At 45.9% G+C, this 26888-nt stretch overlaps 8 protein-coding genes across 8 annotated transcripts; 5 read left to right on the plus strand and 3 right to left on the minus strand.

The window, feature by feature from the left end:
* Positions 1–1433: 1433 nt before the first annotated feature.
* On the plus strand, positions 1434–4064 carry H6S33_002175 (uncharacterized protein; the record flags this gene model as incomplete). Its single annotated transcript, XM_044833534.1, has 1 exon — positions 1434–4064. One exon carries the CDS (start codon positions 1434–1436, stop codon positions 4062–4064), a length of 2631 nt encoding a protein of 876 aa, XP_044693318.1.
* A 1712-nt stretch (positions 4065–5776) lies between these two features.
* Positions 5777–6347, plus strand: H6S33_002176 (uncharacterized protein; the record flags this gene model as incomplete). The annotated part of the gene is made up of 3 exons (XM_044833535.1): positions 5777–5903; positions 5955–6230; positions 6283–6347. The coding sequence occupies 3 exons, from the start codon at positions 5777–5779 to the stop codon at positions 6345–6347; spliced, it is 468 nt and encodes a 155-aa protein (XP_044693319.1).
* Positions 6348–7194: 847 nt separating this feature from the next.
* H6S33_002177 (uncharacterized protein) lies at positions 7195–7665 on the minus strand (the record flags this gene model as incomplete). The annotated part of the gene is made up of 3 exons (XM_044833536.1): positions 7195–7213; positions 7269–7500; positions 7557–7665. The coding sequence occupies 3 exons, from the start codon at positions 7663–7665 to the stop codon at positions 7195–7197; spliced, it is 360 nt and encodes a 119-aa protein (XP_044693320.1).
* A 2789-nt stretch (positions 7666–10454) lies between these two features.
* Positions 10455–14104, minus strand: H6S33_002178 (uncharacterized protein; the record flags this gene model as incomplete). Its single annotated transcript, XM_044833537.1, has 5 exons — positions 10455–11155; positions 11214–11366; positions 11421–12420; positions 12547–12978; positions 13145–14104. The coding sequence occupies 5 exons, from the start codon at positions 14102–14104 to the stop codon at positions 10455–10457; spliced, it is 3246 nt and encodes a 1081-aa protein (XP_044693321.1).
* A 1883-nt stretch (positions 14105–15987) lies between these two features.
* Positions 15988–17270, minus strand: H6S33_002179 (uncharacterized protein; the record flags this gene model as incomplete). Its single annotated transcript, XM_044833538.1, has 3 exons — positions 15988–16789; positions 16847–17107; positions 17167–17270. The coding sequence occupies 3 exons, from the start codon at positions 17268–17270 to the stop codon at positions 15988–15990; spliced, it is 1167 nt and encodes a 388-aa protein (XP_044693322.1).
* Positions 17271–17812: 542 nt separating this feature from the next.
* H6S33_002180 (uncharacterized protein) lies at positions 17813–18893 on the plus strand (the record flags this gene model as incomplete). The annotated part of the gene is made up of 2 exons (XM_044833539.1): positions 17813–17971; positions 18027–18893. 2 exons carry the CDS (start codon positions 17813–17815, stop codon positions 18891–18893), a joined length of 1026 nt encoding a protein of 341 aa, XP_044693323.1.
* Positions 18894–19610: 717 nt separating this feature from the next.
* On the plus strand, positions 19611–23971 carry H6S33_002181 (uncharacterized protein; the record flags this gene model as incomplete). The annotated part of the gene is made up of 6 exons (XM_044833540.1): positions 19611–19944; positions 20022–20533; positions 20590–20695; positions 20754–22615; positions 22674–23312; positions 23372–23971. The coding sequence occupies 6 exons, from the start codon at positions 19611–19613 to the stop codon at positions 23969–23971; spliced, it is 4053 nt and encodes a 1350-aa protein (XP_044693324.1).
* Positions 23972–24814: 843 nt separating this feature from the next.
* H6S33_002182 (uncharacterized protein) lies at positions 24815–26764 on the plus strand (the record flags this gene model as incomplete). Its single annotated transcript, XM_044833542.1, has 7 exons — positions 24815–24892; positions 24955–25017; positions 25134–25938; positions 26000–26161; positions 26224–26372; positions 26424–26565; positions 26625–26764. 7 exons carry the CDS (start codon positions 24815–24817, stop codon positions 26762–26764), a joined length of 1539 nt encoding a protein of 512 aa, XP_044693325.1.
* Between the last annotated feature and the right edge of the window lie 124 nt (positions 26765–26888).

Here is a 26888-nt window from a genome sequence, read left to right on the forward strand (position 1 = left end):
ACTCGAAGGTAAAACTCTATGGGGGCGGGGAGAGGTTCCTGAACACTGGCTTCTGATATGAGCCAGTACTACTACTAACATTACTAACCATTGGCAAGCCCTTCAAGCAAGCCATTTTATAGAAAGTTTAATCTCACATGTTGAAAGATGTTATCCCGCAGAACCCGCTCGTCTTATGGAAAACATCATTTATCATATCCGAAAGTTGGTAGTAAAGAGCGAGCATCATTTCTGGAAAGCCAATTGCTAAAGGGAATTTGTTTAATTCACTACTTCCCATCAAAAAGTACTTTTTTATAGTGCTTCATTTCCGCAATACTCTCAAGAATGTCCATCCTCGCTTCATGGGTTTCCTTCTTTGGCGGAACATTTCTCAGGGTTTCGTCTGAACACCACATGCGCACAGCCTCCTTCACCGTGGAGACATCTAGAAGTCGGTAGTGCAAGTGGTCGATTATCGATGGGAATTGTCGGTTCAGGAAAGCCCTGTCAGTATGAATAGAGTTTCCGGCCAGAATTGCTACCTTCGGAGTCGGAACATATTTTTGTATATATGCGAGTAGCTGTGAGGTGGCAGCTCCAATAGTGGTTGTGGAATTCAAAACGCGGTTGGTTAGACCAGTCTAAGTTCTTATCATTAGATTTCAAAGAGGAATATCAGAGTGGAGTATTAAGAGCGATTACAGAGGCATGAGTCCGCTGGCACCATTCTCCCATCTTGTCAAGTACAGGTTTTTCGTAATGTATGACGGTCTCAAATCCCCCATTGTCAAGAAGATTTAGTTCAAAATCCGTGATATAGCAACATATTTGCAGTATAACGTCATTTCCGTCATCAAGCCCGGTCATCTATAGCCAAAGGTAAGTTTCGAACTTAGTGTTTGTGGGCTGTTGGGTGGGCTCAGTACCTCACAATCTATCCACACTATCGGAGCAGTTGAGCGATTAAGCATCTTCGGTGATTGATACAAATGATGTTTAAATGTCGTTGTAAAATAGCTCGGTCCTGAGATGCGACTGATGAAATGGCCTACAGGGCGTTGGTGGAACCAGAAAACCATCAATATATGTATCGTTGTAATGTAATGGGTGAGGCTTGAGCACACCTCTGTCTCAGATCTCCCAAACTTAAATCAGAATAAAACCCTAGCCCTGATCCTTTCATCCATCAATTCATCCACCAATGGTGGCACAGTATTCCGATTACATAAGTGTGCGACTTGAAATGTTTTGACCTATTCTCAAAGTTGCTGTGCCCCTCCTCCTCCTTTGGCTCTCTCATAACCTGGTTGTCTAGACGTCATTGTGACAAAAAAAGAAACCCCGTCGCATTGGCTTCCCTTCGTTCCATCCTTCTGCGAAGGAATTCATACCCTTCCCTCCTTTTACGACGGACCCTAGGGAGACTATTCTCTGCCACAGCTGTTGTAAAGATGAAGGTTCAATGCCAGATTATCACCACCCCAGCCGATGATTCTCCGGGAACCACTCTGTTACTCCATTTCGACCAACAACGTTATATGATTGGTCAAATCGGTGAAGGTGCACAGCGAGCATTTATCGCACGAAGCGCACGGCTCAAGAAAATATCGAATATTTTTCTCACCGGGCGAACACAATGGCAGAATACCGGCGGGCTCATCGGATTTCTCTTGACTTTGGGAGATAAGGAGGAAGGGAAGACTTTGGATGCAGCGAGGCTGGGCAAGCCAAACATTGCAGCAAGCTCGGGGGTTACTGTTCATGGTGGCGAGAACTTAATGCACACACTTGCTACCGCTCGACCTTTCGTTTTCAGGAAAGCCATGAAACTGAAAGTTCGGGAAATTCCACAGCAATCTGAAAAACTATTACCTGCGAGAACGCCATACTATGGCGATGAAAATTTGACGGTTCATGCTATGCATATCTTTCCTGATGGCCATAAAAAGTTGGTAGTTGTTGGAGTAGGATCGGAGAAATCCTCAGAAGAAAGTAGTCCAAGCGACGATGAGACTAAAAGGAAGCGTTCTTTTGAAGATTTTTCGGGCAAAGAAAGTGTACAGAAAGCTCAAAACCGAAAGTCAATCCTTCAAGGTGTGGTTGAGAACATGTTTTGTTCTGACTGGACCATGGATACCATGATGGAAGATTCTGCGCCTGTCAACGAAAACGATATGATGAGAAATTCGGCCAGTGGAGACTCAAAGAGGCAGCGCAGCTCTCCGCCGACCAATGATGCTTTCACGACCCAGGAACATGACTTTCAACTTTCCACCAGGCCTCCGCCACCAGGAAAAACCAGAGCTCCATGGCCAGCATCAACTGTGACACATCTCCCACGCTCCAAACCTTCTGAAATTTCATTATCTTATTTGTTTACCCTTCGCCCCGTCCGTGGAAAATTCTTGCCCAAAAAAGCCATCTCTCTCGGTGTAAAACCCGGTCCAGATTTCTCTAAAATCTGTAACGGCGAATCAATTGTTGTCGCCGATGGCAAGATTGTTAGACCGGAAGACGTAATGGAACCAACTAAACCAGGTACTGGATTTGCTGTCTGCGACCTGCCCGATCCAGCATATATCAATGATTTCCTAGCGCGAGATGAATGGAGGGATATAGAAAGACTCAAAGTAGAAGTTGAATGTTTTTTCTGGATCCTGGGTAAAGGAGTCATAAAAGATCAGAACTTAAGGAAGTTTATGAAAAATATGGCACACGCCCGGCATGTGGTCAGCTCTCCAGATGTTTGCCCAAATACCATCTTTTACCAGGGGGCTGCAGGCGCTGCGACAAAGCTTAATATGATGGATGAGAGCTTTTTCCCTATACCTCTTTCGAGCAATAAGGCATCGATTGAAGATTTAGAGGGGATTGAGCCTGCATTGCCAGGGCTTGTTTGGCAACTGGAACCAAAACGGGAGCTACTGAAGGCCGGTGTTATGGAATTTTTCGACGTGGAGAAGGCTGTGGAGGACACAGAGCCTGATTATGTCCAGTTGGCCAAAACGGTCAAAACCCAAACCTTGGGAAATACAGCAGAAACGTTTAAGGAGACTCCGTGGAAAGATGTGGAGATCATCACTCTTGGTACTGGATCCGCAAGTCCCAGTGGATATCGGAACGTGTCAGCGACCCTTGTAAGGGTACCTGATGCTGGAAGCGTTCTCTTTGATTGTGGTGAGAGTACGGTTGGACAACTAAGGAGGCTATATACATCAACAGAGTTAGCTGGGGTGTTAAAAGACTTGAAGGCGATCTACATCTCACATCTACATGCGGACCATCATCTTGGTACCACTGCTGTGCTGAAAGCTTGGTATAACGAAGTTCACCTCAAGAACGAGGAAGTTATTGGAGATGGAATCATGAATGTTGTGGCCCCGTGGAAATTTCTAGTCTGGTTAAAGGAATACGCAGATGTCGAAGAGTTTGGGTTCTCAAAGATTCGCTTCGTAGCCTGTGGGGATATCCCATTGAGAGCAAGAGAGCAGGCAAGAGATCGCTCAATCATCACTAGCATCAACAAGCTCCCTGATGTTCTCAACTCCATGTCGCTAAAGGATATTCAAACTTCACCTGCTGTCCACTGTCAAGGTTCTTTTGTAACGGCTTGGACATGGAAAAACGGGTTTAAACTCGCATATTCTGGTGACACTCGGCCCACGTCTGGCTTTGTCAAGATCGGAAAAGACGCCACAGTACTTTTACATGAAGCTACGTTCGATGATGAATTACAGGCCGAAGCAATCGCGAAGAAACACTCGACGACATCTGAAGCTTTGAGGGCAGGGATGGATATGGGTGCAAAGGGGGTCATCCTGACACATTTCAGCCAAAGATACCCAAAGTTGCCAGTTTTCTCAACTAAGGGGGATGGAAATGGGATGGACATTGTCCTTGCGTTTGATCTATGTAGGATTCGCGTGGGTGATATGGGGAGGTTTGCAGGGTTTTTTCCGGCATTAAGAGAACTCTACAGATACGATGACGATGTGGTGGCAAATCTTGATGAAGAGGAAGAGGAAGAGATCAAGGTCGAGGTGGGAGCGCAAAAGAAGAAGCCAATGAAAGAGAAAAAATGAAAGAGATGGAAGAGATGAAAGAGATGAAAGAAATGAAAGAGATGAAAGAGATGAAAGAGATGAAAGAGATGAAAGAGATGGAAGAGATGGAAGAGAAAGAAAAGGTATAGATTCCTGCTTAAACTGTCAAAAATAAAGCCAAAAACTCTGTAACTATCAACTTATTTAATGAAGACATTGCAGTTAAAAGTGAGAAATACACAATTTTGGTGTCAAAATCAATGGCCCGCTTAGGAGCGGTCCAAAACAGAGCTTTTGTGGTCAAAGACTGGTACGAATATAACTCCATTTCGAGAATTATCTTGTACCCAGCCTTCTTCTGATTGTATAAACATCGGGTGTGTCATACATAAGAAATCTGTTGTAAAACGCCTAGGTGAGATCTGGGTGAGATCTGGATGGCATGATAATTTCCCCTGGTTCCGCTACATTAATCTGATCTGTCAACTCATTATTGAAAAGTTTGCAAGAGCGTTTAGTGTCCTGATTGAAATAATATAGGGTTCGTGGTTTTATCATCTCATGCGGATTATAAGAGAAAATTATAAAATGATAAAATTTACTTTACTATCTACTTCCGGTGAAGTTTAGAATTTATATCAGACTTTTGGGAAACTCGGGCAATACTCGGCTGAGTAGAGTAGTTTGTTTTCTGCACACCTAATATTCAATATTTAGATCATAATATTCCGGAAATTAGCTGTTTTCAGTAGCCTGGCGAGGCCCCGAGGAATTTGATATCGATGCTGACATACAGGTCTTTTAATTCTAGACTTCTTATAGAGAATTCTAAAACGCTGTGAGATACGAACCCGTACCATGGCCAAGACATGAAGTCTGGGCACGAGAAATGTCGATAGTTTTGAGAAATCGAGTTGCGTCTGGCATGCCATCTTACATGTCTAGGAACGTTAACTTGCTGTCCGTTTACAGACACTAATGGAGGTTTTAGTAGTTTTTGGTATGCACTCCCCCTCGAATGGGCCCTAAAGGTATCCCCACCGCATCTGAGAGTATTTGTCAACGCATCTGCAGTGTTATCCGAGTCATAGCTGGTGAAGGAAGAGCCACAGTGGCTGATGATGATATGTGGCACATGCACGTGGCTTCACTTCGCAAGCTTCACCTTCTGGGACCTTGGACCGCCGACCGCGACAACTCCTGAAGATCGGTCACCACCTCTCTACTTCAACTTCAACTTACCGTCCGCTCAACGAAATTTCACTCGCCCTCCTTCACAAATCAAATACTCATACCTTCGCTTTTGTACCAATTTAATTCACGATTTCCCTAACATCTCGGTAACTATGGCAGCAGCAGGAGCAGGCTCGTACTCAAACCCGTTGAAGAAGTTCAAGTACGGCACCTTCCTTGACTCCTATTCTGCCATATCTTATTGCGTCGGGAATTGCTAATAACATTTGCGCAGGTTGGTGTTTTTAGGAGAGCAGTCGGGTACTGAATTAACCAAAGAGCTATCACGAGAGTGGCAGGCTATAAATGCTGAGAACAGTTTGCTAATACAACTCGGAATATAGTTGGAAAGACATCATTGATTACTCGGTTTATGTACGACTCGTTTGACAACATGTACCAGGCCACCATCGGGATAGACTTTCTTTCAAAGGTGGGGCAACATTTACCTCCCTTGAAATGCCTCTGTTTTTATTCTTGGAGAAAGTGAGACTAATGAGAAGGTGGTGTGACAGACAATGTACCTTGAAGATCGAACAGTGCGGTTACAGCTTTGGGATACTGCTGGACAGGAGCGATTCCGATCCCTGATTCCTTCCTACATCCGGGACTCTAGTGTTGCAGTTGTGGTGTACGATATCACGAGTACTGTCTTCCCCAACCCCCCCCCTGATTCTGAATGCTGACTCCCCGCAGACCGTGCCTCTTTCATCAATACCTCTAAATGGGTCGATGATGTTCGTGGTGAACGCGGTAATGACGTTATCATCGTCCTTGTCGGTAATAAGACAGATTTGAACGATAAGCGCCAAGTCACTACAGAGGAGGGTGAGAAGAAAGCCAAGGAGTTTAAAGTTATGTTTATCGAGACTAGTGCGAAAGCCGGGCACAACGTCAAGACTCTTTTCAGGAGAATTGCACAGGCATTACCGGGTATGGAGGGCAGCGTTGGTGGTGAACAGGATAATGGGGGTAAGCGTTGTGTCTCAAAGATATGCGAATTCTATGTTACTAACGAAGTAAGTAATGATCAACATCGACATGAAGGGTGCCGAAGCTGGAAACCAGGATAGCCAGTGCAATTGCTGATATGGAGGATCATAAACACGCTTTTTACGGTAACGAGGATACAGATTTCGATAATGATTACGATAATAAATATACAGTTGGTAGTGTATTTTTCGGGGAGCGTGGTTTTGGGGGGGGGGGGGGGGCGGCGCAGGAATTCAAAGGGGGAAGTTCTCAAGAAATCGGTGTTTCTTTTCATGATATTTTCCCTTGACTCTTTATTTCTATGTTCGGATTTTTACTTATCTTAGCTTTGTTTTTTCTGTTGTCTCGCCGATGATGTGAACTGAAAGAACACCCTTGCGAGTCCCTTTATTCCCGATAAATCGTTTGCTGGTTTGTATGCTTTAAGGGGCGGTTACTTGTGCTTTTGATGTACCCGGAAGGTTTATTGTTGATATCGAACAAATAAACTGAGGGGCCAATATTTTGAGAGCTCAACTCGATATATGAGTTTGTGCTATTGGTATTGATATCGGGAACTCGATTAGTATAGACGTGGATGAATAACAATGATAAACGCAAAATACTAAGGCTTCTACTGAGGTTTATAGAACCACATGTATTTATCCGGGTGTTCATGGTACTATCATGCTGAGACCACTCGTCAAGTGACATCCAGCATGTCTTGGTATATATGTGAATTTATGAAGCTACATGTACTGGTGTTATATAAGATTACCCTTCGAGGCCCGTCCAATGAGGACTCGAAGCTCCCAACGGGTTTTAAGCCGGGTTTTAATTTGAGCAAAAATAGCTAACTGCATATAGTGGGAGGTTTTGTTTACTATTAAAAGATAAATTGCCCCGCTAACGCCGATATATATTGAAATATAAAACACAAAAAATCAAAGTAGTTAAAATTCCATTAGTTGTTGGTATTGAATCTTTTATATCATACAATTAGCATTTACTCTCAATCATGCTTGAAGTGGGACTCACCTATAGCCACATTCACACCGGTAAAATACCGTAGCACCTTCATCCGCACTTCGGAGTTGTAGCGTATAGAACCACATCTTCTCCCTCCCACATTCGGGGCAGGTCTGTTTGATCTCTGCTTCTGTCTGCATATCTTCTGCAGCCAAACTTTGAACCGCACTCTTCTTCAACCGGAGCGCTGACGGGAATGCAGAAAGTGCAGACTGAGTTGTAACTGTCTTGTTACCGGGGTCTGTAGAACTTTAATTAGAGCCTGATGAGGTAAGAATCGAATGAGTGGGAGTAGACCTTTGGTGACGGTGCCGCACATTTCGCATTCGAGCCTGTCAGTACCGGCGACGGAGTCGAGGAGATTACCGCAGTCGCTGCAGAACACTAGGGTTCCGACGGTAGACATTTTTTGAGTTGTCGGTTAAACAGTGTTGAGTTATAGAGGGCGGAATTATGTAGAGACAGAGCTTCACGAAAATCCAATTGAGGCTCTGTTTGGGTTTTTTTTCTTACAGGGAACGGTGGGGTGTGAGGAGGGTAACTCTATGTGAAGACTTGGCGTTAAAGTGAAGTTTTCAGGAACGTGAAACATACAGTTTGTGGGTTCCTGCAGAAGGGGGTCATAACTGATTGGATTAGGCAATGGTAACGACGAAGATCAAATCATCTTACTACATGTAGAATCCCAACCTACGTGTAGGGACGTGTACGTACAGTCGCACCTCGCTATAATGAACGTGCATATCCGGGCCTATTTTAATACAAGGCTCTGGCATTTAGTGAGTGAACGGATCCTCACCTGTCAACACCCATTTAGTTCGCTCACTTAATGCCAGAGCCTTGTACCTACAACAAATTTTGCAAATAAGGGTTAGGGTTTTCTTCCCATGGTTTCCCATTAGTTTTCCGATAGCGGCTGAGTTGTTTCTTTTGGAGAGTCTATTAGATATTGATTAAAAAGGTTGAATAAACAGGCAAACACCTCGTTAATCACCAGCGATTGAAAGAAAGTTGGGTGATAATTCCTTATAGCAGATTCTAGGCTCGTCCCCAGCCCCCCTGCTTACATCCTTCCAGTGTGAGCAGCTTGCTGCTAAGTAGGATGGGTACGAGACTAAGCAGATTAAGTTTGTATGGGAACAGGGGTGTGACAGGGCATTCTCATCCACTACACTAAATCCGATTTTTTCCTTATAGAGGTATTTTTGGTGGGGAGAAAACAATCCCCAAATCCCGTTCCTTATAGCAGATATTCCTTACGCCGGGGTTCCTTACGGCAAGGCGCGACTGTACGTAAGTATATATATCTACAAGTAGCTGCTATAGCGTGCGTATATGTATATATAAAAAATTATTTTCTGTGTCTAGCAACAACATGTATCCGAATCCCTCGACCCGTAACAATTTAGACAGAGGGAGAAATGGAGAAGTTGCCAGTACCTGAAAGGTATTGATGTTCTCTAGCTTTGTATCCAACACGGTCACAAGAAAAAAAAGTACCGCGGGTTATTAGATAGCGAGAGGTTCATCCGTTTACAAAAAAATCACCGAAGTACAGTAAAAATCATAAATACAGTAAGAACAGAAAAAATCAACTAAGAAGTGTTATTGCAACACAGAGGGTATCTAATTTATTATGGTGCGATGGGTATTTAAGGGGTATCTAATTGTTTTCCTAAACTGAAATCTAGTTAGCATTTCGTTCAAAGAAAACTGAGCGCATGGATGGTTTGAAGTGGTAATGATAGAACAAGAGTCAGAAAGTACAGAAGGAGCAACCTTCATTGCAAAAGCTATTCCGCATAGTAAGAGTACAAGTCTCTAGGACTGGTGCCAGCTATGAATTCTCATCATATTGTCCTGGGAGGGTGTGATGGGGAATAAGAGAACGGAATTGTAAACTTACATTAGTTGGAAACATGAGATGATTCGCAGAATATCTCGTTGGTAATTTGTTGCTTCGATGTTCCACAGATAATGCGATGATGAAGGTGGGTGAGAATTTTTTTTGGAATACCTCCCTCTTGCCAAGATGCGGCGAAAATAAGCCCTAGCCCTACCGAGAACCGTTTACTCCAAGATCACACTGTATCACTCGTGAATCGTGACCGCATTTGGGCCCGTGATTAATTTCTTGCTTAGTATTACCACACCGTAAGCCCAGATGTCCCAAGCCTGGAGGGCTTTAGAGTTGATTATAAGTACTGCAAAACTAGAATTGAGTATATAATGTCTTAATTTTACAACGGGGACCCAGATGTTTGCACTTTGTAGTTGCGCTGACAATCCCAAAGGGGGTAGGTAAATGACTGTGCGTGACTGTAGGAAATTAAAGAACTACATACATTAGTAAATTTAAACCCCAACCGATAACAACTTCTCAATATGATTATCATCGTGTGAAATAGGGTAGTATCCGAGTCATTTACACACGATTTCGAGAAGCTGAGACCGGAATTGTACCCACGTCCTTTTCATGGTATATGAGACGTTTGCCGTTAATTTAATGTGTAAGGGGTGAATATGTAGCTACAAGGTGGGAATTGAAGGTATCAGGAACAAAAAAAAAAAAACCTAAGAAATTCGTAGCAAAGTATTACCCCCGGCTTTCCATCCTATTTTCAAGCTAACCTCAACTTCACCCTGGCCAGCGACCGCAAGAGAAAACGAGCAAAAGAAACAATCCGATCTAAGAAGCATCACGGTGCCTATGTAGAGAGTAACAATAAGAAATCAATCGAGCCCATCACAAATATAGCCTGTAATAGCAACGCCTGTCATTCCGTTTGACGTATTATCCATCTGACCAACCTCTTAAGGTTGAAAGCCTTTGAAAATGAGTGAAAATTTGTATTCTCTCGACCAAAATCCTCTGCCTTCCTTCAAAGCGGAACCGGGCAGCAGGCGGAAACACAGAAAGTGACACCCCACCAAGATAGAAAGAAAGAAAAAAATACACAAGAAGAAAGTATAACTACAATTCGAAATGCCACCCTACTACAAACTGCAAAAAAAGACAATCCACCCAATTTTTTAGTTTTTTCTCTACTCCATCCGTATCCATTTACTGACGTGACAATCATATCGAACCCGCTATCGTGCATGCATTTTCTCCTAAATATTTGGATTTATTATTTTCACCTAGGGTACGAATATGATTCTGTAAGGAAAGTCAGTACGGGCACCTTAAATAAGTTAATGGAACTCACGAGAACCCTGCGCATCTCTAGGTATATTTAAACTCGCCAGAAGACCCATCATTGCCTCTGGTCTGAACCTTACTGCTTGGTATTGCTGTGCTCCTGGCAATATACTCAATAAGTACATCAACATTTCCGGGAGTGCAGGCGCTGGTGGTGGGGGCGGCGGTTGCTGGTGCATTGGCTGTTGTTGTTGTTGCTGCTGCTGCTGCTGTTGTTGTGGCCTTCCTTGGTGCTGCTGGCGTTGGTAACCACCTCGTGCATCGTCCCTTCCGACATCCCGGTCTGGCAAGTTACCACGCTCCCGGTTGTGCTGCTGCTGCTGCTGTAGCTGTAGTTGCTGTTGTTGCTGCTGCTGCTGCTGTTGTACACGTTTCTGTTGGTCAAGCCTTCGCCCAGCAGCACCCTTAAGCGGTGAGTCCGGCCGTAAAACCTTTCGTGGTCGGTGCTCTGACGAATCCGAGAGGTCTTCATTCGCGGGCCTCTTAGGGGATGCGATACCAGCTCCAACGCGCCCATTAGGAATGGTAACTTGAATTTGTTGCCGGTTATCAGTCTGGTTGTAATCTTGCATCATTTCTTGACGTCCGCTTGATTTGGGCCTGCACTGTTGGCTTGGTGAAATAACAGATATATATGAACATGGGTCAACGCTCTTGTAAGAGTATCTTGTAGAAAACCGGTTGAGATATGGATCTAAATTATCGTTAGAATCTTTCTCAACTACACTGTGAAATTTTTAAGGTTCACGGACCACCAGGAAATAGCTCACTCATCCGCTTCTCGAGCTTGTACACCTGATTGAGATCACCGTAATGTGCCTCATATTCATAAAAGTACTGGTAAATCTTCTTAGTGTTCTGCGCTGGCGCTTTGCCAACGAAAGTCTCAAACACAGCTCTGGCATCTGTTGACAGTCAACACGCATCCAAAGCAGTAGAACGAACCAAATTGGACTTACTAGTGATATCATTATCTGCTATCAGATGTTTTAGATATTCCAAGGCAAACTCCTCGTCCTCAGGAAACAACTTCATGCCCCGCTCAAAGATCTTTAACGCAGCCGGGTCTTTATAGCAATGGAATTCGATAAGTGCACTAGCTACGTATACATCGCTAGTGATTTTGCCCCTCTTCCTCGCATCTGCAAAAATCTGTCTGCTCCCGCCAAGTGGCTCATTAACCTTACCATGACCTTGGACACGGCGCATGGCACGCATAAGGTTGATCCAAACCGCTGAGATTGTTCCGGACATAACTTGAATCTGCGCCTTTGTCGACTCTTTGATGACTGCAATCTGGGACTCCTTTGCGGATTTATCCGCCATTATATCCGGGTCGTCGTAATCATCGTCATCTCGGCCTCCTTGAGGGTCTTGGTAGCCCTCCTCAAGCTTTGCAATCTCTTCTTTCTCTTTTTGTTGAGCCTTACTAACCTGGGTGTATAATACATTAAGAAGATCATCATACGGCTTCCTAATCATTTGGCCCTTCCGTACTAGGGCCTCCTCACCACCTTCAACAGAAATGGTTGCTTCAAGTCGCTCAGCGTATTTAAAATGTAATAGACAACTCTCTGGGTTTGCGACCATGCCTTGCTTGAGGAACTCTACTCCCTGGTCATCCATTCCATTCGCGAAGCACCATTCGGCCGCGTCAAACCATATCTCGGGCCAGAATCTCAGTGCCATGAGAGCTTGCTTAAAGACATATAAAATTCTTGTTTTTAAGCCTGCGGGATCGTCCTTGGATAGTACCAAGGGATCATCCTTCTCCCATTGAATCCATTTCTTCCACAGCTCTACCTGTTTGGTCCAATCCTCGTATCCTTCATATCCAGGTGCTGGGGGGAGCCGTGGAAGCGTTTCTCTTCTAAGGCCCTTTGTTGTATTTGTCAATTCGATGAGACAACTCCGGGCGGTCATAAATAGTGGCGATCTTTCTTGTAGGAACTTTCTAGCCTATAAATTCACAATGGAAGAAAGAAGAATAACCAATTTGTCAGAGTCACGTTTTTTTTCTATGCAAAAAAGTTTAAAAGAAAGAAAAAAAAATGGACAAGTTTCTTGTGGATTGGTTTTAAATACCGTTAGCTTGTTAAGCCCTTGTTCAAATTGGTCGTATTCTCTCCATAGCTGTTCAACTCCTTGCACGGGCATAGTAACAGCTTTTTGGTACACCTTCCTCAGTGAATCCATTTTTTGCTGATCCTGCCAACCACTCCCGCCTACATTACCTGGTCCACTTTTGACGAACTGTACATGGTCACCCCAGATCTTGCCGGCTTCGCGGTCACATCCGACACTGTTTAGAACAAATTCATAAGCCTGGGAAACAATGGCACGGGCTTTGCCGCCTGTATCGGTGGTGAGGTTGTTGCGTCTCCGGATGTAGTCGAGGTAAAGTGACCAAAGTTCAACATTGGGCACATTCAGAAGAGAACGGAAAAAAATTTGCTCCACACGAATCAATTCGTTGTTTGCCAGCTCCATCTTAACGTATGCAATCCATTGCTGGGCCTGTATCACAACATTAGTATATAATATATCAAACAGGGAGCACATTATTGGCACATAGTACAGATGAGCTGAGGCTCCGACAAAGGAAAAGAGGAAGTAAGAAAAGGGCCATATATATATACATATATATATTGTTTTCTTTTATAAAAGTAGGACTGTGACCTACCGCTGCTGGAAACACTACAAAAAACCTTTCGTAAGCTGCCCTGGCATCGTCAAGTTTTCCCTTTTTGCGATGTTCCTCAATTAGCGCCAACCAGGCATCAATGTCTCCTCTGGGATCCTCCTTGATCCTGTCCTCAAGTTGCCCTACGATATCCTGCGGAAGTCTTCTCCTCTTATTTGAAACAGGAGTAGCGGTCTTCTGGATAGAATTCTGTGCTGGTACAGTAGGAGTAGGGGCAGTGGTAGTGGTAAGGGTAGATACTGGAGGAGAAGCAACGGACGCCGATACAGGAAGTGAATCAACATTATGAGAACCAGTATTTGGGTTCGTGTCAATAAACATGGGAGGAGGGGTCTGGTCACTAATATTCTCATCAGGAACATAGGCACCATCATCGACTGTCGCAGAGTCGGCACGGGTAGGGGCAGCTGAGGAACGTGCAGAGGAATCTTGAGTAGTTGCACCAATATCAACAGTAGAGTGGTCGTGATGAAGAGTAGTAGTAACTTTCTCGTTGGCCGAGGCGTCAACACTAGAAGATCCTGTTTTCGGACTTGAAACAGTAGCAGGGAGAAGGGACGCAACAGGCGAGACTTCTTCCAACGCGGGAGTTTTCATATGAATATCTTCATCTTGTTCTTGTTCTTCGGCTTGCTCTTGATCTTCTTCTCCCTCTCCTCCTTCTTCTTGCTCTTGATCTTGATCTTCTTCGGCTTCTTCCACTTGTTCCACTTCTTCTTCTTCTTCTTCTTCTTCTTCATGCGGAGAAACCCCCCTAGTGCCATCTTCTGACGCTGATACGGCTTCTAAGCTCTCTTGAGCACTCAGCGACTCTGCGCGCCCGTTCGCACCCTTATCATTTTCACTACCCAGGTCATTTTGGGTATTTTCCAATTCTTGCAACACCTTCATCGCGTTTAGGAACGCGGCTTCGGCATCGTCAGAATTAATGGCTGCCATTGTTGTTAATCGTAAGAACAAGTAGTAGAGGAAATTTAAAACACAGGAAAAACAAGTATTGTTAAATTCCGAGAGAGAAAAATGAGTGAGAGAACAATTGTGGTGATGAATTCCGGGTGGCGATTATAGAGGTGTTAGTCTATTATTCGTGGTTTACGTAGAAGCGTCGCGCGGCGAAAAATAAAGGAGTGGTGTCTAGGTGTCTGTTCGATGAGATGAGGATGACGCGTGATGTCAGTCGTGGGTGAGAGAAGTGCCTGGATGGTGACAACTGACTGACCTTGGCAGACAAGGACCACCTGTCTTTGAGAGAGCGCCTATGTCCCGTAGGTGAAGAGGACAGAGGCAACGCGCGCGACAGAGTCAGGTAGAGATGTCGTCGGGCGACTTACTTGGCGGACACAATGGGTGGGGGGAGAAGATGGGTGATGATGGATTTGTTGGGCAGTGGAGAAAGAAAGTCCAGTGAGAGGAGAGAACAAGAAAAGGGCGAAATGCGGGTTCCAACCGAGACATGCAGCTAGCCAAGAATATGTCGCCAAGACGCAATTTTTTATTTTTTTTTGTAGAGTATTCTGAATCTCTGATACTCTCTCTGCCTACAATCTACGAGCGTTGCTTCCTCTGTAATCAGAATCAATGAATTGTTGTATGTACCTCGCAAAATACCTACATATATGTGTCCAGACCCAGGCGGTCAATTCCATTCATACCCAACACTCAATACTTACTCTACGAGTCTCTCACATAACTGTCACATAGGATTCGCTTTGACTGTCTCCATGGGGACCGCGCACTCCTGAAGTCTGCAGTATCGTAAGCGAGACAGGATATACTCTATGTTGAGTACGTGTACTCTATTTTATCGATGCTCTCTCACATGTTGCGCGCAGGCGCTAGTAGATCCGAGTAGGTACAAGTGATGGAAACTTGGGAAGTGTCGCAGGAACAAAGGGCGGAATAAGTACATGTAGGTACATAAATGTGTATTAGTAGCTACAGTATTCTGCAAAACTGAACTCTAGACTCTAGACTCGGAATACTAGGAGACCCGTCGCCCCTTGCTCACACCGGCAGTTAAGTGGGTTTCTCCGATGCCCGAAAGTCACACAAGGTCACAGAACTTGTTGCCCTCACCACCGGATGGTAATCATAAGTGATAATCTATGAATCAAAAAGATCACCAAATCCCGAATGCATTGAATTTAAAACCTGAAACCCACGCGCGGAAATTAGTAAGAAAAAAAAAGAAAAAAGAGAGAGAAGAAAAGCCTCTCCAACCCGAGCTCCGATGGCTGCTGGCTTGTAAATTCTGTCCCTTCCTCCATTTTGAGAGACATTCCAAAAATTCTTGGTTCATCAATGTTTCTGTTTCTGGTCCCCCGGATTGACATGAATTACACGGTCTAGCCCTTTTAAAAGATCTTCTCGACGCTCTCTCGAACATTGAAATAACAGACATTTTTTCGAAACTATAATACTGAGACAACACACTGACCTCAATATCGCAATACCATTTGTAGCGCACGGAAGGAGAGGCGTTAATTGACGTCACGACGCTAGGTTTATCTTTATCTCGCTAGAGTACATACGGGGTTCGCAGTCGATTTTAGTCTTATTTAGCATCCTATGATTGCATATCCATATTATGCGGTTTTAAGGAAGTAGGTAGTAAGCTGAGGTATCGTACATTTATAATTGTCCAAAGAATAACCATGATTCTGGCTCAAAAACAGTATCGAAGGCTAGGAATAACAAAAGAAATAGGCTTAGTTCACTGCCTCTACTATAAATTACTTGTGATTTGGAATCTGGGAGGGCAATAGCTTTCGTAGGGGGTCTGCTATCACTTAAGCAAGTCTCCCTTCCCCACTTCCATACCCCTAATTCTTTTTCTCCCGATATTTCATGCTCCCCCTTCCTTTAAATTTCACCTCTGGCTCGCCACTTCTGCCAACTCCCCGGTCATCATCCATTCTGGCGAATCTCTCCATCTCCCGTTCGTTCTCCTCTCTACGGATCCTCTCTTCCGCTTCCTCGTCACGCGTATACTCATATGCCTTCTCCCTATGCCTCCTATGCCGCCTTCTCGAAGGTGACCGTGATCCCGAGTGATACCTTCTCCGCCGGTGCCTATGCCGTGACCTCGAACGTGACGGAATACGCTTTGGTTGCAGCGGAGAGGAGATCGAGTCTTCCGGTTCCTCCATGATCGTCGCATTTGCATCTGCCGGTCCTGCGCCCCGACGCTCCCGAGACCGCCCTCGCGAGATATCCTCTACCGGGGCTGCGAGAGTTTCGGTCTCAGCCCCTCGGGGTCTACTCCTACTCCGGCTCTTTCTATATCTTGACTTTCCGTCCCGGGATCTTTTCCGTCTATGATGCCGACTTGATTCCTCTCTGCGGTGCTCATCCCTTTTCCCCCGCTCGCGCGATCGTGACCTTGGGGAACTGCGAACTTCAAGCTCTTTGCGCGTCTCTCGTGCTGCTGGAACGGGCACAGGGTCCCTCTTTTTGAATACGAGCTCTCCTGAGCTTGCGATAATGACATCTTCGAGCGGCCTATCGGAATCGTCGACCTTGAGGTCCTCTATCTTTTTGACAACATCCATGCCCGCGACTATATGTCCAAACAACGTATGTTTATCCGTTAGGTACTCGGACTCGGCCAATGTTATGAAAAACCTTTCCATCTCATCATTAGCCCTCAAATTGTCCTTCCAAGCATGTAAATGTGCTTACTGGCTACTGTTGGTGCCCTTTCCTCTGTTCGCCATGCACACAAGTCCCTCTTTATCGATCTTTCGCCAACCCAAGTTCTCGTCGGCGAACATTTTACCATCGTAGATACTCACCCCGCCAGTTCCATCGCCATTGGTGATATCGCCGCCTTGGATCATGAATTCTGAGATTACGCGGTGGAAGGTTGAGTTCTTATAATGGAGGGCGTGGGTTATACCTCCGGGGGCTGTATAGGTTCCATTGGAGCCGGTACATAGGAGCCTGAAGCTACATAAGTCAGTTAAACGTATTTTTGAAAGGATGCGGGGCTGGGAGGATACTTTTCACAGGTTTTGGGGGTCTTGTCGTCGAAGAGCTCGATGGTAATGCGGCCGGCAGGCTGCGTGCCGATTTGAATGTCAAAGAAGACGCGAGGGCGCGGCATTGTAAAGGTAAAAGTAAAAATTATTATATGATGTAGGGGAAGAAGGTTCAATAAGGGTTTGAGGAAGGGAAGCTGGAGGAGAAGGTCGGAGCTTCTGATCAATATCACTCGAGTAAGAGTAACTGCTTGACGAGAAGGGTACTTTACAGAGCAAGGGTTTCCTTGCAGGCATAAATCTTGGCGGTCGATACCAGATCATACATGTATTATCAAGTTAAGCTTATCAACTGTACATGTATGTATTTGATTGTTCTAATGGATACATGTATTTATTCATGTGTCTCGTCTCAGGTGTAGGGATGAACTTCACAGGCCCCATTAATTCCCTCGGTTTAATTAATGCCCCCTTGGTTGCTGTAACCAAACACTGTGTACCTGTGCCGCGCTGGTGTTGGCACTCAAAGACCAGTGCCAACGCCGCGCGCTGCCCAACAAAATAATTCCCTCTGTACGGTATTCTTCAGTACGATTAGAGATACTGATAACACAACTTCTGCCACAATTTCGACTTGAACTCCTAAACATCCCACCCATCACTGACCATGGCTTCATCAGTCAACGAGGCCGTAGCCAAAATTTCGTCCACTCTCGGCCCCTTCGCCATTCCCGCCCTCGCTGTCTTCGGTGCACTCTCGGTTTTATCCATAGGCCTCAAGACTGTCAATGCTATCCTGAGTCTCTTCATCCTCAGCGGAACTAATGTAAGAACTGTTCTCTCGTGTAAATAATCACTTGGCATCTTCTGATACACCATAGCTCCGCAAATTCGGTCCCAAAGGCTCCTGGGCCCTAGTCACTGGCGCCTCTGACGGCATCGGGAAAGAGTTTTCCCTCCAGCTCGCTGCAAAGGGGTTTAACATTCTCCTCGTCTCACGCACCGAATCCAAGCTTGCAACCCTAGCAACTGAAATCGAAAGCAAGTATACCAGTACCCAGACGAAGATACTTCCTATGGATTTTGCTGCAAATGACTCGGCCGACTACGACCGTCTTGCAGCGCTCATCAAGGACCTCGATATCGCAATTCTCGTCAACAACGTAGGCAAATCACACGACATCCCGGTCCCCTTCCTCGAAACTACTCAGAAGGAAATGAATGATATCATCACCATCAATGTTACTGGTACCCTAAAGGTCACGCAGCTTGTTGCTCCGGGAATGGCGGCGAGGAAGCGTGGGTTGATTCTGACCATGGGGTCGTTTGGTGGATTACTACCGACACCGTTTTTGGCAACGTATTCCGGGTCAAAGGCGTTCTTGCAGCACTGGAGCACGGCGCTGGGAGCAGAGCTGAAAAGGGATGGCGTTGAAGTGCAATTGGTTGTTGGTTATCTTATTACTTCGGCTATGAGCAAGATTAGAAAACCAAGTATGATGATCCCGACGCCTAAGGGCTTTGTCAAGGCTTGTCTTGGGAAAATTGGGGTTAAGGGAACGGCGGCGGGAATGGAGGGGACTATTACTCCATACTGGGCACATGGGCTTATGCACTGGGGTATTAATGCGCTGGGGATCTTCAATGGTACAGTGCTAATGAAAAACTTGGGCATGCATGTGTCCATTAGAAACAGGGCTTTAAAAAAGAGGGAAAGAGAGGCGGCGCAAGGAAAGAAAGGATTGTAGGTGACGAGTTTGTAAAGAGCGCGGTCAGAACATAGATAGTGATTTAATAGCTTCAAAGGGTGCTTTTTAATCTAATTTTCGCTATCTAAATGAACCATTGGGATTTGGGTTTTAGGTGCTGAGTGATGCTTCCATTTCTATTCTTTGTTTGTGTGGGGTTAGGAACAGTTCAGTGATGTTTTGGAGACTCCCAAGAGCCCAACCTGCATTCCATTCCTCGTGCCATTTATATACCCAAGAAACGACCGAACCTCTTTCGCGCGCCCTAAGTAAACAATTCCCCTTGATACCCCATAAAAATAGTGGTGCAAAAGTACTTGCATATTCCCCAGCACCAGACTGGCCTCCCCACCTGCAGATAAACAAAACGCCCAGACGCGCCAAGCCCCAGTCGCAACAAGCGCAACCGCAGCCAACAACACCACCCAGCGAACCCAGACCAAACCTAAGGGAACAAAAACAGAAGTCGTAACGTTCATTCATTCACGTCAACCGTCCATCACCACCACCACCATCACCTCCCTTACGCATAACGGTCCGCTCCTTTACCCCCAACCTTGGAACGCGTCTCAAATTCCACTCCCACCTCCACAGTCCGCCCTACACCAATCTCCCCACACACAGCGTCACAAACTCGCACCCTACGCCCACAGGGAAATCCTCTCCCATCCCTCCCCACACGCGACAGAAAAGGACAAATATAGAGAAAGAAAAGAAATGTCGATATTCGAGACCCCGCTATCGCAACGGCAGTTCCAACCCTCAGTCTACGCGGCGCCCGCCACAAACACTCTGTACCCAGAAGTACCAACCGATCTACGGACACCAGCAAGAACTAGTAATACATACGGAGGCCCTCCCGGTGCCTCTGCTGGCTTTGTGACCCCCGAGCGTCCGGCGGATGTGGCAAAGCATCCGCAACAACAGCAGCAACTGCAAAAGGTCCCGCCTACGGCAGACAATCTAAGCCCTGTTGCGCGCGCCGCAAGGACCGTAAATGAGTACCTGACCACCGAGGCACGGTATCCGCAGCTAGACGATATTGTATCTCGTAAGTTTTCCCTCTTGGTGCGTTGTTTTGGAAGGGCAATGTAATGCAGGGTTGTTAACAAGGTGTGGGATGAATAGAGGGCCAGTCGTCGGATTATGATCTCCCAAGGTCTCCGGCGTGGGAGCCGTTTCAGAGGTTGTTCAGCCATACGATCCCGGATTCAATTTTCGAACAGTATAACCGCGCAACGTCGCACACGCTTATGGGCCTGTTTGCGGAGTTGAAGCAGGCATGGATCACGGTTGATAATCGGCTGTATATGTGGGATTACACAACTCAAGGCTCGTTCCAGGGCTATGAGGACCAACCTAACAATATCACAGCGATGCGCCTTTTGACACCAAAGAAAGGTGTATTTGTTGAGAGCGTGAACTATGTGCTAGTTGTGGCGACGACGGTCGATATCTTCCTGATGCCAGTGAAGGCGGTGACGAATAGCAGGGGTGGGAAGGATGTTACGCTTCTCACTTCGCCGCTGAGCGTTCCAACCAAAGGACTGGGGGTTAGTATCATTGAGGGGAGCAAGAATACTGGAAGGATCTTTTTTGGCGGAAGAGGCGATAATGATGTTTATGAATTTACATATCAGGTACTAAAATTATTTCAGGAGATTTTTCGGGTTCAATGGTACTAATAAGCATATAGGTACAAGAGAAATGGTTTCATGGAAAGTACGGAAAAATTTGTCATACAAATGGTGGTGTTTCATCATTTGCCCCAAGACTCCCGTTTTGGGGCAGTCCTAAAGACAGTAAGTTTATCTTTGCTCTAAAATAGAAGAAAATGAGAAACTTATTAAATTTGGCTAGCCGAATACATCGTACAAATGGTTATGGATGATACACGGAATCTTCTATATACTTTATCATCTAAATCGGCAATCAGGGCTTTTCACGTCAAGGGAGACACCACTCTCCAGCTAACTATTACCCACTCCTTCTCACATACCTTGGCAAATATCAGGGTCATGATTGGAAACACACCATTACTGGAGCCTAAAACTCCCATTATTGCCATTAGCCCTGTCACCTCATCTGAAGCTCGCCGTACACATTTGATTGCTGTTACGACCTCAGGCTGTAGACTGTACATGAGCGCCGTAACTTCAGAGTATGGTTTTGGGGGCACCGATGCCGCACCAACAGCCATGCAGGTTATTCATGTCCGTTTCCCACCATCAGGGACTGGCCAGAGTTCTCTCAAGCCTACAAGAAAAGCTAAGGTTTTTCCACCTGGGTACTTCTTCTGCTTCGTAGACAAGCCAGACTCGAACGTTGATGAGCTATTCCTGTCCGCCCCTGACTCCGGGAAGATTGCATTACTGGCCGAGAGTGGAACCTCTAGGCTTCAACTTGCCGAGACAGGCATGACATTACAGCTTGATTCCCGTGTAGAAGCCGTCGAGCTTGTTTCTGCCCCTTTTGGCGCCAGCAAGGGACCCAACGGGTTCGGGAACGAGGCTGCAGTGCAATATGATATGGCCCCAACTGAGGTCGCGATCTTGACAAACTCGGGAATCCACATTATTAAGAGACGGAGACTTGTGGAGGTATTTGACGCTGCCATCCGCTATGGCTCAGCCGGCTCCCCACTTGGTGTTGAGGGTGAGGTGCGGAAGTTCTTTGAGACATATGGGCGGGGAGAGGGATGTGCATCTGCGCTTGCTGTTGCATGTGGTGCTAGCATCGAGGTCAACCAGATGCAAACACGTATCACTGATGTTGAGGTGTGCGATCTTGCACGTAAATACTTTATTGAGTTCGGCGGAAAGCCACGCACTGAAAGCGTCTATGACTCATACGACCAATCCGCGCTGCCGAGCTTGGATAACATCAAGGTTTCCGGCAGAGCGGAGGGTATTGCGCTTTATATCTCAAGGATCGTCAGGTCGATATGGAAAAGTGTCATGATTGTTGAAGCCCCTGGCCCCGCACCTATGTACAAGAGCAATGTTCCGATTCCCAAGCTGAAGGGGATTCAGGAGCAGCTAGTCAGGCTGGCGAAGTTCTTGCAAACAAATCGCAGCTTCATTGTCGGTCTGTCTGGCGCGGAGTCGCTCATGGGACTGGGAAGCCGCGTTGAGGAGGTTGCTCAACAAGCTGAACATCGCATGCTTCATGCGCTTCTTGCCCTAATCGAAAGTATGATTGAGGGAATTTCGTTCGTCCTTTTCTTGTTTGATGATAAACTCGACGATATCATTGCTAGCCTGCTCCCAGCCCAGCAGGAGGAGGTCAAGCGGATTACTTATGATGGGCTCTTCACTACCGAGAGTGGACAGGCGCTCGCGAAGGATCTCGTCACCGCTATCGTGAATAGAAATATCGCGGCAGGAATGAATGTAGATACAATCGCGGATGCGCTCAGGAGACGATGTGGAACTTTCTGTTCGGCAGATGATGTAGTGGTATTTAAAGCCATCGAGCAGGTCCGTAGAGCAAAGAACGAGACGTCAGACCCGGATGCTAGAAACAAACTGCTCAGGGAATCATTGAGGCTCTTCGAGGAGACGGCAGGAAGCTTGACCATGGAGAACCTGAGGGATACTCTGGCACATTACCGGGAATTGGGCTATTACCCAGGCGCAGTGCAGTTGGCATTGAAGGTCGCAAATGAGCATGATAGGGGCAATGAAGCTCTTGGGTTTCTAGCTGACGGCGGTTTAGATACTGTGAGTTTTATTTTTGTTCTGATCTTGGGGAATAGACGGGCGCTAATTGGCGGAATAGGATCCGAGAGCTAGCTTTTATCATAAGCGGGTCGAGTGCTATCGTCTGATTTTCGAGGTCCTTGAGGAGTTGGATCGCGTGTTTGGCACTGTGCCAGAAATGATCGATGGGGTTCCCAGTCCAGCCACACGTATTCGCAACGAGACATGGACCCTTGTCCATAGCTCCCTTGACGAGACATTCCACAATACCCTTTATGACTGGCTCTTTACACGAGGTGGCGGGGGCAGCAGTAAACGTCTCCTTGACGTGGACTCGCCACATGTTCTTTCTTACCTCAAACGTACCTCCGTAACCTCACTTCCCCACTCCGAGTTATTATGGCAGTATTACGCACGCCGTGAAGATTACTTTACCGCGGCGGAGGTACTTCATAAGCTCGCACAGAGCGATTTTGACCTAACACTGGGCAAAAGATTGGAGTTTTTGAGTCGTGCGAGAGGTTTCTGCCATAGTTATGGGCCTATGGGCACAAGACAGAAGATGAATGAGTTGAGCCACATGATCCAGGAAGAATTAGATGTAGCAGCAATTCAGGATGACATATTGAAGAAGATTAAGGACGACGATAGGATTACCCCAGCGAAAAAGGAGAAATTATCGAAGGAGCTAGACGCGAACTTGATGAGTCTAAGTGATGTATATTCCCCATACCTCTTTGATTATGGTATATGATTATATACTAACTGGGAAAACAGCTTTTCAACAAATATGCGGATCCATATGGATACATGGAAATCTGCCTTGCCATCTTCCAAGGCGCAGATTACCGCGGTGCCAACGAGATTAGAAAATGTTGGGAACAGCTCATCTCTCAAGTCCATGCGAAAGCCGTTGCCGACCAGCGAGTGCAGCCCTTCGAGCTTGTCGCTGACACCGTTCGTCGTCTCGGTGCTCGCTTCTCATTATCAGAATATATCTTCCCTCCAAACGATCTTGTCCCTCTTCTTGAGATATACGCCTACGAGAATCAGCGCGATGTTGGTCCGCCTACATGGGTCGTTGATACTCTGTCAGAGGCCGGGATTGCGAACGAGACAATTCTGAGAATACTCGATGAGATGTTCTGGCGCGACGAGGTCCCATTCAAGGGAACCGCAAGGAGAAGGCTGGTACGTGATGCCGTCTTCGTGGCGGAGAAATGGTTCGCAGCCGCCGTGAGAAGAGGCGGCGAGGCTGCGTTGAAGACAGAGATGGTCAAGAATGTGTTACATCAATTCGCGCAGGCGATTCCAGACGGCACAGACAAGGAGAGGATCGTGAGGTTGATTGAGGAGATCACAAAGAGGCTAGGATAACTTAATGTATCTTTTCAAGGTGGGAGAGGGTGGGAAAAATGATTAATGCAAGGTTTATTCTTTTCTGTATTTGTGTTGTGTGGTTTTGGTACAAATAATGTCTTTTTTTGTCGATTTCCTTGAAGCATGAGAGCCGGTAAAGAGTTTGTATGGATAGGTTAGGTTGGTAGAACATTCTTGATTTTTCACCCTTTTCTGTTACTCTTAAGATCTTACCACCCACCTACTTTTACAGGTGCCAGGGATAGCGGTTGTATATTAGTATTCTCAGTACTGCATGCATTTTGATATCCTGAATTAGTATATGTAGATTGTGGATTGTGTTCTCTGTTTTGTTCTTGGCAGGCGTTGTGCAATTGTAGGGATTTAATGATCCTTGGAAAGCTTGATTTGACTTCTTGACGATGGAAGTTGATCCCAAGAGTTATTTTGGGATCTCAGAACTGCAGAAATTTGATTCGAGGTCGAGCTAAAAAGAGAGAAAAAAGACTGGGAATTGTTTCTGATGTCTGATTATCTTACTACATGTAGTCCACCGTAAGCTGTCCCTGACGAATATATGCACTTTATGTATTGTTTCCCGCCCACGTGTGTAACTGGGCCGGGAAAACTGTATGCACCTACATGACATCATTTCCGGGGGTATCCGACTGACCACCTCAGTCCCTGGGTTGTTAACCACCATAAAGACTTCCGCACCATACCATTCCTGATACCGACATCCTTATCCGTTAAACATTCCAGTAGAATATCTCCAATTCGTTTAATTTATTCCCACCTATCTAATTCGGGTAATAAAGAAGGAATCTGGGAGCCACTACAGCGGAAATAAAACTACCTATCATGACTTCTGGTACGATTATTCCTACCATCTCTGAGGAGACAACATTACAGCTACCGCCGTCAACGGACCACAGTAGTGTATGTTGCTACTTATTCCCACTATGAAGATGTTGAGTTGATGAACTGATGGTGACGAGCAGAACGACCATGCAGTGTATATTGACGGTGAAGACGATGACGAAGATAATGAGCACGTTCTCCAGGTGAATATAGAATCTGATTGAGGCAAGCCTAAAAGAAGGCCTACATGCCTATTTTATGCTCGTATTTCTTAAAAACATTTATAGGAGCTTACCTAGTTTTATTTGTCCCGGTTTAGATAACATTTGACCCCCATGTTCGAGCAAACCGTCGACGAAAGTCGTCAATAGTCAGTATGGAGCGGCTCACGCTCAATTCCACCATTTACGGAGGCGGGGTAGGAGTAGGAGTAGGAGCAGTCGAAGCAGAATTTTGTGCCAGTCGCTCCCGCAGTAGCTGCTTTATTCATTCTCACCTCGAAGCGTACCAAGATACGGGTGATAATCGTGTCAATGGCCCGCTCGAGTGCAACAGGAACAACCCGGTTGAAAGGATCGTCGAGCAGAGTATCCCGCCGTTTATGAGCAAGTCAGAGCTCTCTGATATGGTCCTCGGGGTTGGGGAGCTGAGCAAGCGATTCTCGAACATGCGTATCAAAATCAAGGTTAAGACGGTAATGATCTTAACGAAGACTTACGATAAATCGCTTATAAAGCACACAAGGAGGTTGGCAGAGTGGATGCTATCGCCCGAGAGGGGAAAGAGTTATGTTGTCTATATCGATAGCGTTTTTAAGGACACACCAGAGCTGGACATCGCAGGGTTTTTTAAGCAGTATCCGCAGTACAAATCTCGTATTCATTGGTGGGATGCAGAGCTCTGTGCAACGAAGCCTCACACATTTGATATGGTGTTGACGTTGGGGGGTGATGGCACAGTCTTATATGCAAGTTGGCTGTTCCAGAAGGTCGTCCCCCCGGTCTTCTCGTTCGCTCTAGGTTCATTAGGGTTCTTGACGAAATTTGATTTCCAAGGATTCCAGGAAACTCTTTCTAGCGCTATCAAGGATGGGGTCATGGTTGGGTTAAGGTTGAGGTTCCAAGGTTCGCCCCATCACAAGTAATCACTCGATTGTCTTACCGTTACTAACGTTAGGTTTTGTAGGGGCAATCATGCGGTGCATTGATAAAGCTGGGGTCGAAAACAAGGATCGGGATATTACAGCAGAAATTCTGGATAGGGCAGTTAATAGACAGTTGACACATCGTTTAGATGTGGTCTACACTGTCCTTAACGAGATCGTGGTTGATCGCGGACCAAACGCTAGTATGTATCCTCTACATACACATACCATTGCGTTGACAAGTGCTGATTTTCACTGCCAACAGCCATGTCCGCCACAGAGCTTTATGGCGATGATATGCATCTCACTACTGTCCAGGCAGACGGTGTATGTATTGCTACTCCAACTGGATCTACTGCGTACAACCTTGCTGCTGGGGGATCTCTTTGTTATCCAGAGATTCCAGCGATGCTCGTAGGTGTCATTAATATAAATATTGTTTCCCCTATTAATACCGAACTTTAGGTTTCACCGATTTGCGCACACAGTCTCACTTTCCGCCCTTTGATACTCCCAGACTCCATGGTTCTTCGTGTTGGTGTCCCTTACGATGCCCGCACTACGGCTTGGGTCTCTTTTGATGGGCGGCAAAGAATTGAGTTGCAACGTATTACTCCCTCACAAGTTGGGCTTTGTTACCGGAGAATCCTAACTCGTGTTATATAGAGGGTGATTATGTTATGATAACTGCTTCCCGATTCCCATTCCCCTCTGTCCAGAGCAAAGGTGAGAATAAGGACTGGTTTGACTCTATCCGACGTACCATGAATTGGGGCGTGAGAGCCAGACAAGAAGCTTTTACTTAGCTACATATACGTAGTTCCCTGGGCGGTTATGGGGCGGCACGGATCTTAGGGATATTATTTCATGAGATGGGTCTTTTAGACGCCGTGTATAGAATTTCTTTTCGGACTTGCGTGGTGGACATGA

The sequence above is a fragment of the Morchella sextelata genome (genome assembly GCF_020137385.1).
Source record: "Morchella sextelata strain SCLS chromosome Unknown scls_12, whole genome shotgun sequence".
NCBI lineage: Eukaryota > Fungi > Ascomycota > Pezizomycetes > Pezizales > Morchellaceae > Morchella > Morchella sextelata.